General features: G+C 43.6%; 1 protein-coding gene across 3 annotated transcripts in view; it reads left to right on the top strand.

Annotated features, from left to right (window-relative positions):
- Positions 1-21,013, top strand: part of STK32B (serine/threonine kinase 32B) — a 440,365-nt gene that overhangs the window by 62,306 nt on the left and 357,046 nt on the right. The window contains exon 1 of one of the 3 annotated variants that reach the window (XM_055245660.2): positions 15,485-15,533. The exons of the other annotated variants lie outside the window; for them this stretch is intronic. Within the exon in view, the coding sequence (XP_055101635.1) occupies positions 15,524-15,533 (10 nt within the window). The 5' untranslated portion in view covers positions 15,485-15,523. Of the gene's footprint in view, positions 1-15,484; positions 15,534-21,013 lie in introns of those variants that run through there. 3 annotated transcript variants of the gene reach the window in all.

Genomic DNA, 21,013 nt, shown 5'->3' with positions numbered 1-21,013 from the left:
GTGAACCACAGTGGTTTCACAAAGAGCTGATGAAGAACATTTCCAAAGAAGGGAAGAGAAGAGCTTGGCTTGCTGTGGGAGTTGACAGATGAGTGTGACTGATCAAAGTGAACAAGATTCATATATTCAAAAGATATTATTGAATACTGACACTGTGCCAGGCATTGGGGATAAGAGAATGAGCCAAACAGGCAAATATGCTACTTCTTAAGGGAAGAGACTGACAATAACCAAAGAAGGAAAATGTGTAGTAGATGAGATGGAGCCTCTATCAGCTGGGGTCCTGAGTGCTGTCATCTGAATGTCTGTATTCCCCCCACATTCTGACATTGAAACCTAATCCTCAATGTGATGGTGTTAGGAGGTGGGGGCCTTTGAGAGGTGATCAGATCTTGAGGGTGGAAACCTCATGAATGAGATTAGTGTCCTTATAAAAGAGGCCCCGGATACACCCCTCGTCCCTTCCACCATGTGAGGACACAGCAAGAAGATGGCTATCTATGAACCAGGAAGCAAGTCCTCACAAGACGTTGCATCTGCCATGCCTTGATCTTGGATTCCCCAGCCTCTAGACTGTGAGAAATAAACTTCTGTTGTTTATAAGCCACCCAGTCTATGATATTTTGTTATAGCAGTGCAAATGGACTAAGACACTGCGTGAATGCAGCACACAGAGCTGCTTGCTGATCTGTGTGGACACGTAGTATGGGTGAAGAATAAGTATTTCTCATTATAAGCTATTAAGGTTTTGGGTTTATTACATAGCATAACCTAGCCATACTGACTGATGACCTATGTTGTTAAATGGCAAAACTGATCACCTCACTCCATTTCTTTAACGTACACACACTTTCTTCTACTACTAAAAACCCTGTAGGGTTCAACATTGCCCTCAATATAAGAAATAACATCCTCATCCAAGCCTCCACAGCCCTGCATGCTCTGCTCCAGCCTACCTGTACTAGTCTATTTTCATGCTGCTGATAAAGATATACCCAAGACTGGGCAATTTATAAAAGAAAGAGGTTTAATGGACTTACAGTTCCACGTGGCCAGGGAGGCCTCACACTCAAGGCGGAAGGCAAGGAGGACCAAATCAAATCTTACGTGGATGGTGGCAGGCAAAAAGAAAGAGAGCTTATGCAGGGAAACCCCCCCTTTTTAAAAACCATCGGATCTCGTGAGACTTACTATCACGAGAATAGCACGAGAAAGACCCGCTCCCATGATTCAGTTACCTCCCACTGGTTCACTCCCACAACAGATTGAAATTGTGAAGGATACAATTCAAGATGAGATTTGGGTGGGGACACAGCCAAACCATATCACTACCTCATCAGCATCATGTCTTCAACCACCCCCATTCTCTCCAGGCCAGTCCCACCTGAACCTGTCACTCTCCTTCCCATCTCAGTGTCTTTGAACTTGCTATTCCTTCTGCTTGGAATAGATTCTTGTACTTTCCCCAGTTCCACCCCTCCTGCCCTTCATTCTGACTTTGCCCAACTCCTACACATCCTTCTGGTCTCAGTTTAAAGTTCACTTCTTCAAAGGAGCCTTCCTGGACCCAGATGTGTTTCCTCCCATAAAACGTCTTATAGCACCCCTTCTCCAAATCACAGGTGAAATTGCTGTTTAGTGTCAGGCGTCCTCTTATCTATCAGGCTCACCAAAGACAGAGATGATATCTGTCTTATTTGTCCTGGTGTCCCCAGAACATAGCACTGACAGTGACAAAGAATGAGCTCCCAGTAAATATGCATTAAATGAATAAATAAAAGGTCCTTCTGGCAGTTTCCCACTAGACTGCTTTAATTAAATGCCAGGTTTTCTTTTAAAGGGACTCTCGAGTAGAGACATACAACTTACATATAACTTACTTTTGTTCAGTTCAGATCTTTTCAAACAACTCGCTCCCGTCTTCCAATAAAAAGGAGACATTCATATCCAAGCAATACATCTTCAGAACGTGCTGTTCCTCCCGCAGGGGCCATGTAGCTGTTCAGGAAGCCATGTAGTGCTCTAGCTGGGAGAGCCCAGGCTCGTTATTCCATGGGGTGGTGCCATGCTGCATGTCACAGGTTGGAGCCTGTCCTTTGTTCCTCAGCACCCTGCAGCCCAAGCCTCTTCCCACACCCTGACACCATATAATGAACAAGAGCTGGGAGAGAGCCATTGTTCAAACAACTTTATAAAGTTATGGGCTGCAAGAAACCTGCTTGACATGGGGGAGGGACCCTGGAGACATTCTCTCAGACTCTGTCATCTATTTGCAAAGATAATAGTGAAATTATGACTTCATTTTGTTGGAAGCTAAAGGATTTGGGCAATTCTCTGTGAGTGTGAGATCTCAAGCTGTCCTGCATTTTTGGTTGAGTTTGCTGTGTTGGCTTATTATCTGAATGTGGTTGTCACTCTCTAGATGGGAGGAACTCATTCTCCAACTTAGAACTCTGATGCCCCAAGGGCCTCACACAATGATTTGCACACATTGGATTAGGTGCAAGCCCAGTTCTAATCTCTGCATCAGCATACTTCCCAGAGCCCCTGCCCTGAAAAAAACAATCAGAGTTTGTGGGGTAGACACACATATGTGAGCTTGAAAAACTGCTTTCCTACAGCATTACAGGAAACATTTAAATTGGCTCGGTAGGCACTTTGAGTGTAACAGGATGGCACATATGAGCATCTGAACAAAGACAAAGGAGAAAAGCAAAGACAGAAGTGTGTCAGGGGCAAAGCTTGAAATGTGCATCTTAAAAGCCCTCAGCCAGATTTGAGCTTCCTTGAGGGCAACTGGAAAAGTGTAACCTGGGCAGTTATCCACACAGGGAAACCAGTCTCAGTGCAGAGAAGCTCCTGACCCCAGCCCAGGGAGGAGTTTCTCCTAGGGGTGCCACAGGACACGTCCTCAGGAGAGCTGGTGTTTTGCTGGTGGTGGAAACTTGGCAATTCATTTGACTTCTCATTAAATCAAGGACAGGCATCTCTGCTCTTTTTCCCTCCCAGGGCTGCCATGAAGGTCAAATAAAGGTGAAAATGCTTTCTGAACCACAGAGAACGACACCAGCATGAAACATTATTATCTCTATGAAATTGATAGTATTAATTAACCTTTCCGAGCTTCAGTCATCTTAACTGTAAAATTGGGCATAATCAAAACCTCACCAGGTTTTTTTAAGAATGTAAATCTTCTGCTACGTGGCAGGACTGCTAGTAACCTTAATTCTCTCCCTCCCTGGCTTTCTTTCCTTCCTTAGGGGGGAGACTCAGACCCTCAGACTAGAGAGGGTGAGTGGACCCAAATTAGAGTAACATGGTTTCCATTTATTGACTCTATTAAACACTGCTGGTGCATCAGCTGCTCTATATGCTCACTCAGATGTGTGTGTGCGTGCACGCGCACACACACACACACACACACACACGGAATATTTTCCTACATTACCTGCAAGCAAGGCCAGCTTTATGGGTGTGTGACCTGGGTAGTCACACAGGCTCTATACTTAGAAGGGCCCCGTGCTTGGTTTAATGCTCTGTCATCACCATCTTACACTTTTTAATAATTTGTTGTTGTACATTTTATTTTTTAATAGAAAAATAAAATCTGTATATATTTACAGTCTATGGCATGATGTTTTGATATACATATATTTGCGGAATAGCTCAATCAAGCTAATTAATATATCAATCAACTAATGTACTTATTTTTGGGAGAGTTAGAACACTTAATATCTACTCTTATTTTGATTACTATATATTTGTAGTATATTTTGAAATCAGGTAGTGTGATGCCTCCAGCTTTGTTGTTCTTGCTCAAGGTTGCTTTAACTAGTTGGGGTCTTTTGTGGTTCCATTTGAATTTTAGGATTCGATTTAGGATCTCTATTTCTGTGAACATTTTTCTTTGTAATTTTGATAGAAATTGCATTGAATCTGCACACCACTTTGGATAGTATGGACATTTTAACAGTATTGACTCTTCCAATCCATTAAAATGTTTACTCTTCCATTTGTTTGTGTTTTAATTCCTTTCATCAATAACTTACAGTTCTCAGTGTACAAATCTTTCACCTCTTTTGTTAAATCTATTCCTAAGTATTTTATTATTTTTGATGCTATTGTGAATAGTATGGTTTTCTAAATTTCTTTTTTAGATAGTTCTTTGTTAGTGTATAGAAAAACAACTGAGTTTTGCATGTTGATTTTGTATCCTGCAACTTTACTGACTTCATTTGTTAGTTTTAACAGTCTTTTTAAAGTCTTTAGAATTTTCTATAATAAGATATATGTCATGTGAAAACAGAGACAGTTTCATAACTTCCTTTCCAATTTGAATGCATTTTCTTTTTCTTGTCTATTTGCTCTGGCTGGGACCTCCAGCATTATGATGAATAGCAGTGGTGAGAGTGAGCATCCCTGTCTTGTTTCTGGTCTTAGAGAAAAGAGCTTTCAGCTTTTCATCATTGGGTATGATATAAACTGTGGTCTTGTCATATATAGCCTTTATTATATTGAGAAGTATTCCTGCTATACCTAATTTGTTGAAAGTTTTTATAAGAATGTTGGCTTGTGTCAAATGCTTTTTCTGCATCTGTTTAGATGATCATGTGATTTTTTTTCTCCAGCACTGAATTACATTTATTTAAATTTTTGTCAACTCCAGATGAGAAAAAGTAATTTTCCTTGTACTCGTAATTTGCAGTTCTTTGATTAGTGGGACTAAATATGCGTTGTGTGTTTCATTTTATTGGCTTTTCGTATTTCTTCCTTTGTGGTTGGCCTTATTTTTAGCCTATTTTTTCAATGGGGAGATGAGTTCTTATAATTGGTTTCTAAGACTGCTTTATATTTTAGGGATATTTACCTCTTGTCATGTTTGCTCCAAATATTTTTTTCTAGCATAACATTTGCTTTTTAAATAAGTTTATATTTTTTGAAGGACTGAAATCTAAAATTGTATATATTATTGTAATCAAATACACTAGTTTTTTCCTTCATGTTTCTTTTCCTCTGAGATTTTAGATCATATAATCTTTGTTCTTCATTTTGTTAATGTGGTGTATCATGTTTACAGATTTGTGTATGTTGAACCGTCCAGCATCCCAGGGATAAATCCTATTTGATCACAGTGAACAATTCTTTTAATGTGCTGTTGAATTCAGTTTCCTAGAATTTTGTTGAGGATTTTTGCATCTATATTCCTCGGGGATATCAGCCTATAAGTTTATTTTCTTGTAGCGTCCTTGTCTGGCTTTGATATCAGGGTAATGCTGGACTTGTAAAATGAGTTTGAAAGGGTTCCTTTCTCTTCATTTTTTGGGAACAGTTAGAGAAGGATTGGCCCTAATTCTTCTTTAAATATTTGGTAGACTCCACCATTGATGCTATCAGGTCCTGGGCTTTTGTTTGCTAGGGGAATTTTTTCTTCCTGATTCGATCTTTCTTCTTGTTATTGGTCTGTTCAGATTTTTTTGTCTTTATGACTCAGTCTTGGTAGATAGTGTGTCTTTAGGAATGTATTCATTTCTTCTAGGTTATCCACTTTTGACTGGCATGTAAGTGTTCATAGTAGTCTCTTATGATCCTTTGTATTTCTGTGGCATCAGCTGTAATGTAGATACACAAACCTTTTCTTGGATTCTCAAAAATACCGAACTCACTCCTGCCCTAGGCCTTTGCCCGTGCAGTTTTCTGTGCTGAACGTGAATGAGCTTCTCATCAGGCATGGCTGGGGGCTTCTCTCCTTCTAGATCTTGTTTCAGAAGCCATATGTTCAGAGAGTCCTGCCCCAGCCACCTGTGGTGAGCCACCTCCCTTGCATGACTCGCTGAGTCCACCCCCACTTTATCTCCCTCTGCAGAGAGTTGCCACTCACAGTTGTCCTACTTATTTGCTCCCTTCCTCTTTGTCTTCCTGCTCAGAAGGTAAATTCCGCAGGGAACTGGGGATCTGGTTAACCCTGGTCACTGCTCTTTCCCCAGCACCTATCCCATGTCTGACCCAGGTGGGCTCTCCATTATGGCAAGTACCTGTTCACCAGTAACTAGGGTGACTTCACACACATCTGGCCAAGGGGCAGCAGAGGACCTGTGTTGTGCTGTCTTCCTCCCATGCCAGCCTCAGCACCATAGACTAGTGCTTCTCAGCCCTTCTTTCCTTATCACCCCCACCCCACACCCAGGAGCCTTTTTAGACATTTTATTTTCCTAATTGTCTTCCCTACCTACCATAAAATTTGGATGCCATAGATATACTACGTATCTGTTTATGTAATCTGTATGAATCTGTGTTTTCCACATAAAAGGGTAAGGTTATTGTGTCCCCCAAAGCCAGCCTTCACCTTGCTGGGAAGGCAGGCTGCAGGCTCTCCTGATGGCTAGCAGATCCCGCACCCTCACAGGCTGGTGGTTTGGCATAATTCCCACAGCGTTTAGCATAATTCCCACAGCGTTTAGCCAGCACTTTCTGTGCCTTGTCCTGTGTGTGAAATTATGTGGACATTAGACAGGAGAAGTTTGGTATTCTCTTAGCTGGAAGGACTCAAGGAAGGAACTAGAGCACCTCCCACCAACGGGGCTTTAGAAACATTTTAGTACCAGGCCAGAACGTTTTCCATTTCCACATGGAAAAGCGGGAAATAGTTTGGCCTTTCTCTTAGCAACCTTCTGAAAATGAATGCCTGGGAGCTGTGCTTGACAGTGGGAAGCATGAGAATTCCAGAAAGCTTTCATGTCATATTTTTTTCCTCTCAAATATTGTCAGTATCTCCAGGTTTCTGTTCTCAAGGTTTATCTCCTTCCAAGAATCTGACAAAGCCTGAGCATACGCTCAGCAATTTGTGTTACGACTGGTGCAAAACGTTTTGCTTTTTTTTCCTTCTGCTTCTTAAATCAGTTAAATAAGGACATTTTCAGTTCTGAAGGAATGCGGCCAGCTTATAAACATGAGGAAGGACATCATATGTGAGCAACCTAAATTTCAAATGACATGCTTTCATGTTCTGAAGCTAATGGGCTGACTAGAGCTACAAACGTTGCTTTTTTTTTTTGCAAAAACTCCATTTTGTAAAAAGTTTTAATAATTTTTCTCTTTTCTACATGCATTTATTTCAATATGAAATCTACGCATAGGCATTCAGGACTCAAGTACATGAGTCCCCCTTATCTGTGGTTTCGCTTTCCTCGGTTTCAGTGAACCTTGGTGAACCATGGTCTGAAATATTAAATGGAAAATTTCAGAAATGAACAATTTTTAAGTTTTAAATTGCATGCCGTTCTTCTAAGTAGCGTGATGAAATCTGCTGTCCTGCCCAGTTCCACGCAGGACGTGAATCTCTCTTTGTCCAGTGGATCCACGCTATAGACACTGTGCCAGTGACACTGGTAATCATTGACATAATCTGCTCCTGACATCTGGCCATCGATATTGTCATGGCTCGATGATCCAGGATCACCTGAATCAGATTGATCGATACAGCAGAAGGCAATAGTAGCCTAATGCTCTGTCACAATGCCTATGGCATTCACTTCCCTTCATCTCATCACATAGGCATTTTATCATCTCATATTGTCACAAGAAGGGAAAGGGGGAGTGCAGTACAAGAAGAGATTTTGAAAGAAGGAGAAAGCATTCACATAACTTTTATTACTGTATACTGTTACAATTTTCCTATATTTAGTTATTGTTAATCCCTTACTATGCTTAACTTATTAATTAAACTTTTTCATAGGGAGGTATGTTATAGGAAAAAAATAGTATATATAGGATTCAGTACTATCCAAAGTTTCAGGCATCCAGTGGGAATCTTGGAACGTATCTCCCTTGGATAAGGCGGAAATACTGTACAAAATACTTGTGGAGTGAATGTAATGTTTAGAGATGATGTGTGTAGTCATGAGAATTTTTGAGATTTCCTGTGTTAGTAACAAATTACAACTAAAAGCCTAATGACTGAGAAAGTATCTGATGCCAAGCTTTTTTCTAAGCACTTTACATATATGTATGAAATATATATAGAAAATACATATAGAAAAATATACATAATTTCTATGTATTATAAAATAATATTTCATTTAAGAAATTATGTTATAAAATTATATTTTCATTTAAGAATACTTGGTTTTATTTCTTCTTTTTGTTTCAATAGTTTTTGGGGTACAGGTGGATTTTGGTTACATGGATAAGTTCTTTAGTGGTGATTTCTGAGATTTTAGTGCACCCATCACCCCAGCAGTGTACATTCAGTCTAGTCATTTACCCGATATCCAGTCTTTTATCCCTCCCCACCTCCAACCTCCTCAAAGTCCATTATATCACTCTTAGGACTTTGAGTCCTCAGAGCTTAGGGTCCTCAAGACCCACTCATTTATAAGTGAGAACAAATGATATTTGGTTTTCCATTCTTGAATTACTTCAAATAATGGCCTGCAGCTCCATCCAAGTTGCTGCAAAATACATTTTGTTCCTTTCTATGGCTGAGCAGTACTACATGGTGTATATATACCACATTTTCTTTATTCACTCCTTGGTCAATGGGCACTCAGGTTGGTTCCATTTCCTTGCAACGGCAAATTGTAAGCACTTTACATGTATTAAAGAATTTGGTCCCACAACGACCCTGTTATATAGCTGTTGTTATGATTCTTCTATTAAGGATTAGGGAACGGGTCATAAAACTAGTGAAAGAGGAAAAGCTGGCTCCAATTCTGGCTGTGCAATCAGGTCATTATAATAATATTAATGAGAATAGGACCAATTAGCAGTAATCATAATTATGATAACAATAACACCAAGGGCAAAGGATAACAGCAGGCATAATTTCTTGAGCAGGTTTGATCTGCCAGGTAGTGTACTGGACTGGGTGTTAATGACTTCTGAAGGTAAGAGATATTATTGTTTCCACTTCACAGAAATGGAAACAAAGCCTCAAGTCCTAGTGGGTGGAAGGGATGAGGCTGGAGTGGGGCCTGCCTGGCACCAAAGTCTGTGTTCAGTCTTGCTGTGACAACTAAGGAGACTGCTGCCCCCAGGGACAGGCCAGGGACAATCATCCTGTTCAGGAGACTTGTCCTGGGCACCACTTGGCTGCCAGCCACAATTGAGGGGCCAGAAAAGTTGAGGAGAACACAGCCCAGGCCTGTCCATGCAGATCTCACTGTCAGTGGGAAATGGGACAGAAGGGATCAACCTCCACAGAATCATGCAAGAGTGATTGTGTGTTCACAGTGTCCACCCATTCACTCATTCATTCACTCATTCACTCACTCATTCACTAATTCACGTACTCATTCTCTCACTCATTTACTCATTCACTTACTCACCCATTCATTCACTCATTCACTCATGCACTCATTTATTCACTCCTTCATTCACTCCTTCACTCATTCTTTTACTCACTCACTTGCTTATTCACTCATTCATTCACTCACACACATTTACTCATTTAGTCATTCACTCATTCATTCATTCACTCAGCCATTCATGCATTCACTCATTCATTCACTCACCCATTCACTCATTCATTCACTGATTCATGCACTTGTTCACTCATTCACTCATTCATTCACTCACTCACCCATTCACCCATTCATTCACTCATTAACTCACTTCACTCATTCACAACTTATCCATTCACTTATTAACTCACTCCTTCACTCATTCATTCACACACTCATTCACTCATTTACTCATTCATTCACTTGCTCATTCATTCACTCATTCTTTTACTCATTCACTCACTTGCTCATTCACTCACTCATTCACCCACCCACTCACTCACTCATTCACCCACTCACTCACTCACTCATTTATTCATTCCCTGACTCATTCACTCACTCACTCACTCATTTACTCATTCATTCACTCACTCATTCATTTACTCATTCACTCATTTACTCACTCAGCTGTTCCTTTGCCAATGCTTGGAGGATTTACTATGTGCAGGTCCTGGTTCTCATTGAGGTTGCTGGGCTGACTGCATCTGGTGTTGGCCTTGCTGGACCACTCCCTTGCTGCACCCTCCTGCCTGGGTTCCATGATATTCTCCCTGGTTCTCTCCCACCTCTCTGTGCACTCCTTCTCTGCCTGAGTCCCTTCTCCACCTGCTTCAGCTGTTGGTGCTCTTCCACCCTCAGCCCTTGCCTTGGCTCTCTATTTGCTCCATCTGCACCAGCTCATGCATTTCCTCCTGTGGCTGTGGAGCCCAAATCCCAGCTCCTTTTCTCATTTCTCACTGCTGGGTCTCCTTCTTTATCACCACAGCTGCCTCAAACTCAACAGGACCCAAGCCAACTTCCCCACCTCCCCGCAGAGTGGTTCTTCTTTCTCCTGTGGGCTCTGCTCCCTGAGGCCTTGCTGTTCCTGTGTCACTCATGCCCCAAGCTGTGGAGACAGAAGGTGTTGCTCCACACTTCTCTGGCTGTGTCCCGTGGTCTTGCTGGTCAGTTTCCCATGTGTCTCTCAAGTTTCCCTCATTTCTTCATTGCCTGGATCCTACATGCCTCCCGGCTGCTCTCTCTGCACCCGGCTTCATCTTCCTTGGAGCCTCATGCAGCCGGCACAAATGAGGATTGAAGGAGTTGTTTTCCTCCATAACCCGGGATCCTGATGACACCCAGCCCTGTGCTTTTCCAATCACAATGCTAGCATCATTGTTATCATATTTGCTTGTTGGGGCTGCTGTAACAAAGTGTCACAGCCTGGGGGGCTTCAACAACAATTTATTTCTTGTAGTTCTGGAGGCAAGAAGTCTGAGATCAAGGTGTGGGCAGGGTTGATTTCTTCCAAGGCATCTCTCCTTGGCTTTATACGGCCACTTTCCCTCTGTGTCCTCCACGTGGCCACCCTGGGTGCGTCTGTGTTCTTATCACCTCTTTTTACAAGGACACCAGTCATATTGGATTAGGGCCCCACCCTTTTGACCCATTTAACCTTAATTACCTCCTTAAAGACCACATATGCAAATCCAGTCACATTCTGAGGTACTGGGGGTTAGGATTCAGCACATGAGTTTTGGGGGGATACAATTTGATCCATGACAACTATGATTACCACCACCACCACCATCAACCTCCTCATCCTCATGTCATTTCACCTTTTCACCATTCGCCCTCCTGCCTTTTATTGATCACTTAGTATGTGTGGGGCTCAGATCAAAGCCTGTTAGCCTTTTCATGTGTGATCTCATTTAATTTTCACAACACACCTGTGACCTCTGTTTTATAGGAGCAGAGGAGAAGAGAGGTAAGGTAAATTCTCATATCATCTATTCAAAAAGTAAGTCTCTCATGCCCTGGTTCTGCCAAAATGTCAGCATCCTCCCAGCTTGTTGGCCAGGGGAACTATCACAAACCCCATCAGCTTGTTAAGTTGAGCTCACTTCCTCAAATTACATAATTTTGCTCTCTCACAGAGAAAAAGTCCTGAAATCTCTGGCTGTTCTAAGTTCATTAGATGTCCGAGTGAGCAAAAGGTTTCACTGTGTTGCTGAGAGCTATGTGCTTTCTGCTCTTCTCTGTAAAACCATTGGCATTTTCTTAGTTCTGCAGCCTCCCTGACTCTCTTAGAGGTGGATGGACATTCCCTTCTTGGCCCCCAGCCCATTGCTTCCTGAGGGTCCCTCTCTTCTCCCACATCTCATGCAGTGTTTCCTAACCCACCAGAAAGTGAGGGCTTGGGTGGCCAGGACTGAGTTTGGTTTGTTCCTGGCTCAGGGCCTGGAATAGAGCCAGATCCTCATGGAAGGTCAGAAAGGAAATACAAAATAAACAGAAGATCTTAACTCTACAGAGACACCATAGGCCATAGATATAAAGGGTCTCAATGAGGCTTCCCATTTTATTATTCCAGTTTGTGTTAGGCTAGTAAGGGAACAAGACTATGTGTATGTGTGCACACATGTGTACATATGTGTGTGTGCATGCACCTGTATGCATGTGTGTGTTTATGTGTGAGCATGCATATAGATGCACGTGTGTGTTTTAGGGGACATCCTTACTCTTCGGCTGTTCATAACAAAGAATTCATCACCTACTGGGTCCTGTAGGAGGCACAATGTTAAGATGGCCCATCATGAACCTTCCCCTCCAATCTTACTCCTGGGTTATGTTCCATTACATTGTGAAGAGGATACTATGCAAGTGGGCCTAATCTAATGACAGGATCTCTCTCAAAGCAGACAGATTTCTTCAACTAGTAGCAGAAAGGAAAGTAAGGTAGATTTGAAGCAGAAGAGGGATTTGTTGCAGTATACTAGACAAGCCTCTAGGTGCTGAGAAGACTCCCAGCTCACAGCCAGCAAAGACACAGGGACCTTAGTCCTACAGTTGCAGGGAACGGAATCCTGCTAATTATCTTAATGATCTGGGAAGCAGATTCTTCCCCAGGATGTCCAACAAGAGCAGCTTGGTCAACACCTTGATGTTGGTCTTCTGATACCTTAAACAGAGAACCCCATTGATCCTGCTCAGATTTCTGACCTACAGAACACTGAGCTAGTAGATGCATGTTGCTGAGAGCCACTGAATTTTTGATCATTTATTTTGTAGCATAGAAAACTAATACAAGGCTTTCCCACATGTGGCCTCAGGCTAGGAACTGAGAATGTAGAAATTAATGCGACAGGTCCCTCCAGCCCCCCTCCCTGAGCAGCTTATGATTAGAGACAGGAATCAAGGGATTCAGGCAGAGTCATGGGGGCAGCTGCAGCAGCACCTGGTGTGGGTGGGCGTGGTGGACCAGAGCAGCCTTACTTGGCCTGAGGCCAGCGATGCAGGGAGATGCCAAGCAGGCTGAGCCTGCTGCTGCACCCAGTGTTGGCTTTCGGAAGCTATTGGGCCACATGCATATGTCTGGGCTCCAGGGTCATCTGGGACACATCTCCCTGGTTTTCCTCTCTACTCTCATCCCCGCACCTCTATTCTCTCACTTTCCATCTGCTTCTGCTTTCATCAAGGGGTCTGCTTCCTCCTTCATAGTGAAAATAGCTACTCCCCAACTCCTTGCTTCAAACCCAGTGACTTCACTGCATCTGTAACTCTGCCTCCTGTGGACCTCCCTCTCCCACAGACCCCCACGAAGGGGCTGCCTCTCATTCCCATCTAGGAGAATTGTTCAGTGATCTGCCCCCATCAGATCTACTGGAGGCCCTTGCCTCAACCTAGGTTGAGCTTCGCTTTGGCCTGTGGTTGTCCAGTTGCCCTGGCACCATTTATTGAGAAGCCATCCTCCCTCCACTGAATTGCCTCTGCACCTCGGTCAAAAGCCAGTTGGGCACATCATGTGAGCCTGGGTTCTCCATTATGTTCCATTCCTCCATATGTCTGTCTGTCTGCTCATACTACCCAGTCTTGAGTACTAGAGCTACAGAGAAGGCCTTACTATTGGATAGAGTGGGTCCTCCACTTCTTCTTTGTTAAAATTGTTTTAGTTCTCCTGTAGCTAAAATACCCGGCTCCTCTTAGGATAGTCCTTGTGCCCTTTATCTCCATCCCTTCTTGTCATTTTTCTCTCTCCCTCCATCCTTCCGTTGTTCTCTCCACCTCCTTGTCAGTAATACTACTTAGCAGCCACTCCAGCAAGCCTTCAGCCCCTCACTGCCCTGCAGGCCAGCCCTGCTGAGCTTGGCTGGGCCCGCTCGCTTCTCTGGGAGTTGGCTAGTTGTCAGATAGTCTAGGGTGTCTTCGCCAGGACAGCTGTGCTACTCACACTGCCCAATGTCTCACTGTCTAGTGCTGCCTGGGCATGTTCCCATGGCAAAGTAGATGAGCACCTGTGCATGTTAGAGTTGTAGAAATAAAAAGATATTTTGGAAACAAAATTTTGTGATTTAGCTCTTCATTCTGGTAGAGTAGAATCAGCGCTGACAGCGCCAGGTGAGATAGCTTTAGTTGCTTGTTTTTTTGAGATGGAGTCTCGCTCTGTCACCCAGGCTGGAGTGCAGTGGCGCGATCTCGGCTCACTGCAAGCTCCGCCTCCCAGGTTCACGCCATTCTCCTGCCTCAGCCTCTCCGAGTAGCTGGGACTACAGGCACCCGCCACCACGCCCGGCTAATTTTTTGTATTTTTAGTAGAGACGGGGTTTCACCGTGGTCTCGATCTCCTGACCTCGTGATCCGCCCGCCTCGGCCTCCCAAAGTGCTGGGATTACAAGCATGAGCCACCGCGCCCGGCTTTTAGTTGCTTTTTAAACCAACCCTCAGCTGTGCAACTTAGGACACATCAGGTGAATAGAAAGTAACATGACTATATCACCTGTAAAGGCTGCCAATCTCTCAACAAATGATTCGACGGACAGCTCTGCAATATCTAAAGCATGGCCATTTCTACTGAAAACCCAGTTATCAATTTCCTGATCTTTTTAGGGAATGAATAATACAGGGTCTGGGACCTAATTTGTGTTTTAGAGTCTACTGATATTTTTCAGCTCAATACTGAGCAGCAGAAAGGGGAGTGGTGATAGGTAATAGTTGGGATAATGTGTATTCCCTCTCCTTTTGCACAGATGACAGCATTACTCACATAATGCTCAGAATGCTCAATGCTGAGATAAAGGTGCCATGGACATTGGTGCTGCCTAAGTGCTTTATTCATGAGCCATGAAGGGAGCTTAACCAGATGAGAATAAACAAGCTGGGATCTTGATGCCGATGATTACATTTTTACTTATCTTTCCGTTAAACCTAAGCAAACATCCTCCATTAGCTGCCATACAATTGAGCGTCCCAGAAAATTTAAATGTCCTCGTTGTGTAGAATGGATATTAAGCACATTAAGTACTTAAACAACTGACTGCTGGGACCAAATCATTCCTGGTGAGGTTCGCCTGGTGTGAGGGTCTGATAACCAGGCAGCTCTTGAGTGCAGGGGGCAGGGGGCAGAGGGAAGAGTTTGGGGCTGTGGTGAATTGACAGTATTAATTGCCCTGATTCTGCATCACTGGCACAGATGAGGCTCATTCAGTTACATCCAGTCATCATTTATTGAACCTCTTATTCATGTCAGGTGCTGTTTTGGGTTAGCAATTCTCTGAAAATTATGCCCACCCAGAATGCGACCATATTTGGAAATAGGGTCTTTGTATACGTAATTAGTTGAGCAACTTGAGATAAAATCCTGGATTTAGAATGGACCTTATAAGAAGAGAAAACAGAGACAGGCACATAAAGGGGAAGGCCATATGAGGACAGAGGCAGAAGTGGGAGTGATGCAGCTGCAAGCCAGGGAAGGCCAAGAATGGCCAAGGATGGCTGATGATATGGTTTGGCTGTGTCCCCACCTAAATCTCATCTTGAATTGTAGCTCCCATAATTGCCACGTGTTGTGGGAGGGACCTGGCTGGAGGTAATTGAATCATGGGGGTGGGTTTTTCCCATGCTGTTCTCGTGATAGTAAATAAGTCTCACGAGATCTGATGGTTTTATAAAGGAGAGTTCCCCTACACAAGCTCTCTTGCCTGTTACCATGTAAGACGTGGCTTTGCTCCTCATTCACCTTCCACTATGATGGTGAGGCCTCCCCAGCCATGTGGAACTGTGAGTCAGTTAAACTTTCCTTTATAAATTACTCAGTCTCAGTATGTGTTTATTAGCAGCGTGAAAACAGACTAATACAGCTGGCAACTCCCAGAAGCCAGAAGAGACAAGGACAGACCCTCCCCTAGCACCTTCACAGGGAGGATGGTCCTGAGGACACCTTCCCTTTGGACTTCTGGCCTCCAGAACTGTGAGGCAATGAATTTATGTTGTTTGAAGCCACGTAATTGGTGGTAACTTGTTACAACTGTCCTAGGAAACGTACACAGTGGGAATGCAGGAAGGAGGTATTCATAAGGCAGTGTTTGCTTTCGAGGAATCAATAGTTTAATTCTTATTGTCTCTCAAACACGTATTTGATTCTTTTCTTGTCCTGAATTCCACATTTCCACGAGCATCCAAATTATCTTCTCTCGTGAGATTATTGCTGTGTAATATTTTCCTGTATGAATTAGGCATGTGATTTCCTGAATGCTTGTAGATTCAGTGTTTTTGCTGATAAGGGTGTGGAGCGAGGGGTAAAAAGAGGTTTTAAGGCTTTACAAAGCACATTAATCAACTAGAAAACAAAACAATTTTTAATGAGGCAACAAGAGGTGGTTGCAGCTCAGCTTAGCAAATACTGGCTGTCTACTTCGTACCAGGCAGTGCCTCAAGCACATGGGGAGTAAACAGGTAGTGGAGGAAGAGTCCCTTCTGAACAACTGATCGGCTACTGGCCCTGGCCAGCCAGAATGGACACTGGCCAGGAGCCGAATCTCTCTCTGGCTGCTATCAGCTCAGGATATGACTGTGAATGAGGTGAGAAAGGGAAGCTGTGTGCAGACGGCTCTAATCAGAGCCACGAATGTTAGTATTTACCTGTGAACAGGGTGCAGTTGGAATTTCTGGGGTAAAACGTCACCTTCAGCATTTGAAGCAAGGGACATACACGTAGTTTCTCAGTGCGTATTGCCTGGAGAACTGTCGATTCCAGCCCTTGTGTAGCCTGTGAGACTGTGGCCTTGAACTAATAGATTATCTGCTGAGAGACAAAATCACACACCTAAATAGTTGTCTCCATGAGTTATGGGGAAAGCAAGAGACTGATATTTATTGAATGCTTTTCATGTTAGGCAGTGAGCTTTATGGCTTTTATGTTGTTACGAGTAACTCCGATCCACTCAGGAATTTATTTTGGAGTCTAGTGAAAGGAGAGACATTCATTTTATTTTATTTTATTTTTCCCCAGTAGCTAGCCAGTTCTCCTTGCCCTGCTCACTGAATAACTCTTCTCTTCTTTATTGGAGTCCAACCTAGGTCTGTTAACGTCCAAAGCTGTGTTCTTCCCTCCACCTTCCTCAAGCTCTGGTGGACATTTTTGTGACTTGGTTTCTGGTAGAGTACACATCACCAGAGTTTCTGTCTCTTTTGTTCATTGTAGGCGTCTTATCCTGTGCAATGACTACTGTTGAATGAATAAACTATGTATTCTTACATCTGGTAGGATGAAACTTTTCTCTTCAAAACTTATTTGGCAGAACATTTGACCTATTCTCACCTATTTATTCTCCTAAGAATAATTTTGTCAATTTTGGAGAACAACCTTGATTGTAATTATGTTAAATGTGAACACGAACTTGAGAGGAACTGACATATCCCTTCTTGTGTGCCTCAACCTTTAGTACCTTACCACATTAATCACCTTAACGACCCTAAGAAGTAGGTATCATTGTGCCTATTTTATCAATGACTATGGTGAGATACTTCCTGAAGATATCCTTAACCCCCTAGGCAGAAGTGACCCTCTCATTGCAAATGTGTACAGCCAGCACTCCTTTGGATTTCTCCCATTCAATATTTATTCATTCACTTGTTCTTTCTTTTTTTATTCAATAAATATTTATTGAGTTCCTATTATATGCCAGGCACTGTTCTAGGTGCTTGAGATGCTGAAATGAATGAAACAGGCAAAACTCATAGTCCTCAAGGAGTTGACATCCCAGAGGAGAGGTGCAGACAATAAACAAGTCAATAGGAGAACACTAAATGTTTCTGATCATGACAATTCCTAAAACAGAAATAAAAAATACAAAAGAAACAGCAGTGAGGTAGGGAGTACCAAGGGAGGTGACCCAAATAGGGTGGTCAGGGAAGACCTCTCACCTTCTCCAGGGGAGGGAGGCCTGGGGGATGGGAAGGAGTCAGCAATGGGGCACCAGGGCCAGGCGTTCCAGGCAGAGGGACAGCAGGGCAAAGGCTCTATGATAGTAGAGTTCCTGGGCTGTGGGGCACAGCCAGAAGCCATGTGTGACTGACACACACTGTGGTGATGGCAAGGAGAATGATGGTGGGGAGGTTTGGCAGGAGGGGTGACTGGGTTCTTCTAGGCCATGGTGAGGAGCATGGATCTTATTTCATGCACAATGCGATGCTACTGAAGAATCCAAACCGGGCTTGGGCTGTCGGCTTTGAGAAGGTAGGCAAAAAGCAAAGAAAGTAATCTCTTGGCCTTGGACCTGTGAACAAACTCAGCACCCTGGAACCAATAGGTTCACACCAAGAGGACACCTTCCTGAGAACTGCAGTGGTCTAATCTGTTGTCCAAAATAACCCCTTTCCAAAACCTGAAGTCCCTGGGAGGCCAAATCAGGCATTGGAGAGCAACTTGGTAAACAAAGGGAGGTGGGGCCCCTTGAGCAATGGTTTTTTAAGGCTCTGCTGAGGCCTGACCCTCTCTGCCCAAGGAAATGTCTACCAATCCAGTGGGTTAAGCCTTCCTCCACCCTGCCCCACTCATCCCTTCCACTCATACTTCTGTCTTGCTGTTCCTGGAACTCATCCTGCTGTTTCATGCCACTGCTGAAGATTTTCCTGAAATCCGTTCTTCTCATCCTCTGGGAAATTTTTGTTATTCCTCATGTCTATGCTCAGTGTCTCGTGCTTTTCAAAACTTTCCCTGATGGTCCCAACAGGATGGAATGGATTCTTCTCCCTGACCTTGTGCCTGACTCTGCCACTGTACCCATCACCCCCTTTTGATGTCTGCCAGGACCTGGGCATGCCTCTGCTAGGCAGAGGATCCTTGGGAGCAGAGCCATCACATCTGAAGTCCTCCACTCCTATCAGGGAACTCAGAAAATTTGAGGAGAACAGACCTAAATCCAGTAATGAGAATGCCCCTTTCACTGCTTCCCACGTGTGCACAGGCTGCACCAGCACTAAGGGCTTGCTCTGCCTCCCCCTTTTCCAGGCTGATGTCTGACCACTCACCCCATCTTTTCAATCAGCTTTCATCAGGCAGGCTGAGATCACTGTACAGTTACTGAGATCCTGCTTCCCTAGTTACCATCATGTGGCAATTTTATCTCCATCGGATTACATCTAAGATGCTTTGATTGAAGTTTGAATATTTCCAAACAGCTTAAACAAACATCAACAGACCACATTTTTCATTCTCCTTCTCAGAACCCTGTAGTACCTTCTCATTATGTTTGAAAAACTTCCCAGAGCCCTTACCCCAGCCTGTGAAGCCCTGCATGGCGGGCTTATGACCTCTCCTCTGACCCTAGCTTTCCCACTTTCTCTCCTTCCTACACAGCAGTCCAGCCATCCTTGCCTGCCTGCTACTCCTGGGGACTGTCATGCATGTTTTTTGCCAAGGGCCTTTGCACATGCTGTTCTCTCTTCCTGAAATAACCATCCTCCTCATATCAGCATGGCATCTTCTGTCACTTTATTTATGGATCTGCTCTATTATCCTCTTTAGAAAGGCTTGCCCTGACCACCCTGTCTAAAATTGCAGCTCCTGCCCCAACACAATCACTATCACCTTACCTGATGTAGAAGGAAGAACAACTGCTCCTCAAATGTAACTATGTCTTAAATGTTGGAATCTGTGTATATTACATGGCAAAAGGGACTTTTTAGATGAGATTAACTGAAGGATTTGAGATGGGGGAAAGCATCCTGGATTATACAGGTAGGCTTTAATGTAATCAGAGTCCTCATAAGAGGGAGGCATTTGGTTTTCTGTTCCCGTGTTAGTTTGTGTGGGGTAATGGCCTCCAGCTCCATCCATGTTGCTGCAAAGAACATGATCTTCCTCTTTTTATGGCTGTGTAGTATTCCATGGTGTATATGTACCACATTTTCTTTATCCAGTCTATTGTTGATGGGCATTTAGGTTGGTTCAATGTCTTTGCTATTGTGAATAGTGCTGCAATGGACATTTGTGTGCATATGTCTTTATAGTATGATTTATATTTCTTTGGGTATCACTTATAAGTGGGAGCTGAACAATAAAAACACATGGACACAAAGAGGGGAACAACAAACACTGGGTGGAGGGAGAGGATCAAAAAGCTACCTATTAGGAACTATGCTTACTACCTGGGTGATGACATAATCTGTACACCAATGCCCTGTGACATGCAGTTTACCTAAGTATCAAACCTGAACGTGCACCCCGGAACCTAAAACAAAAGTTAAATAAATAAAAGGGGATGCATAAGGGTGAGATAAGATGTGACAACCAAAGCAGAAGTCGCAGTGATATGGGATCACAAGCTGAGGAATGTGGACACCTCTGGAAGCTGAAAAGACAAGGAGACAGATTCTCCCCAAGATCTTCCAGAAGAAACACAGTCCTGCTGAGAGCAGGATTTCAGTCCAGGGAGACTTCCAGGACTGTAAGATAATAAATTCGTATTATTTAACCTACCAAGTATGTGGCCATTTGTTTCCAGCACCTGGAAACTCATATACCTGGATTTACTTTCATTCATAGAATTTACCACTTTTTTTTTTTTGGGACAGAGTCTTGCTCTGTCAGCCAGGCTGCAGTAGAGTGCAGTGGTGTGATCTTGGCTCACTGCAACCTCTGCCTTCTGGGTTTTAGTGATTCTTCTGCCTCAGCCTCCCGAGTAGCTGGGATTACAGGCATGCACCACCACTCCTGGCTAATTTTTGTATTTTTAGTAGAGATGGGGTTTTGCCATGTTGGCCAGGCTGGCTAGAACCCCTGACCTCAAGTGATCCACCTGCCTCAGCCTCCTAGAGTGCTGGGATTACAGGCATGAGCCACCGTACCTGGCCAGAATTTGCCACTTTCTACCATTGAGTTGCAGATTTGTCTCCTTGCACCAGAAGGTCAGCTCCCCAGATGTAGGTTTATTGTGTGTTTTGTTCAGTGTTGGTTCCCAGTACATAGTACAGGGCCTGGAAGGCAGCATACACTCAGTCATCATTTCAACAAGTGTATACCTACTCAGTAAAAATGTATTTGTTCTCCCCAAAATATTTTTTGAACGAGCGACTAATGGAAGCTTTACATGGTAGATGCCTGCCACAGCTTGGTCAGCCCCCTTTCTGTGTAAACATCAACAATTTCCTGTAGAGAGGGTGATCTCATTTCCCACTCCCTCGGAGAGCCCCCTACCCATTCTCCTACTACTCAATGTAGGTCATTCATTCATGCATATATGTCATTATCTTGACTG

The sequence above is a fragment of the Symphalangus syndactylus genome, chromosome 16 (assembly GCF_028878055.3).
Source record: "Symphalangus syndactylus isolate Jambi chromosome 16, NHGRI_mSymSyn1-v2.1_pri, whole genome shotgun sequence".
NCBI classification, from domain to species: domain Eukaryota; kingdom Metazoa; phylum Chordata; class Mammalia; order Primates; family Hylobatidae; genus Symphalangus; species Symphalangus syndactylus.
The sequence above is the reverse complement of the archived record's forward strand: the minus strand, read 5'-3'. Positions and strand labels throughout refer to the sequence as shown.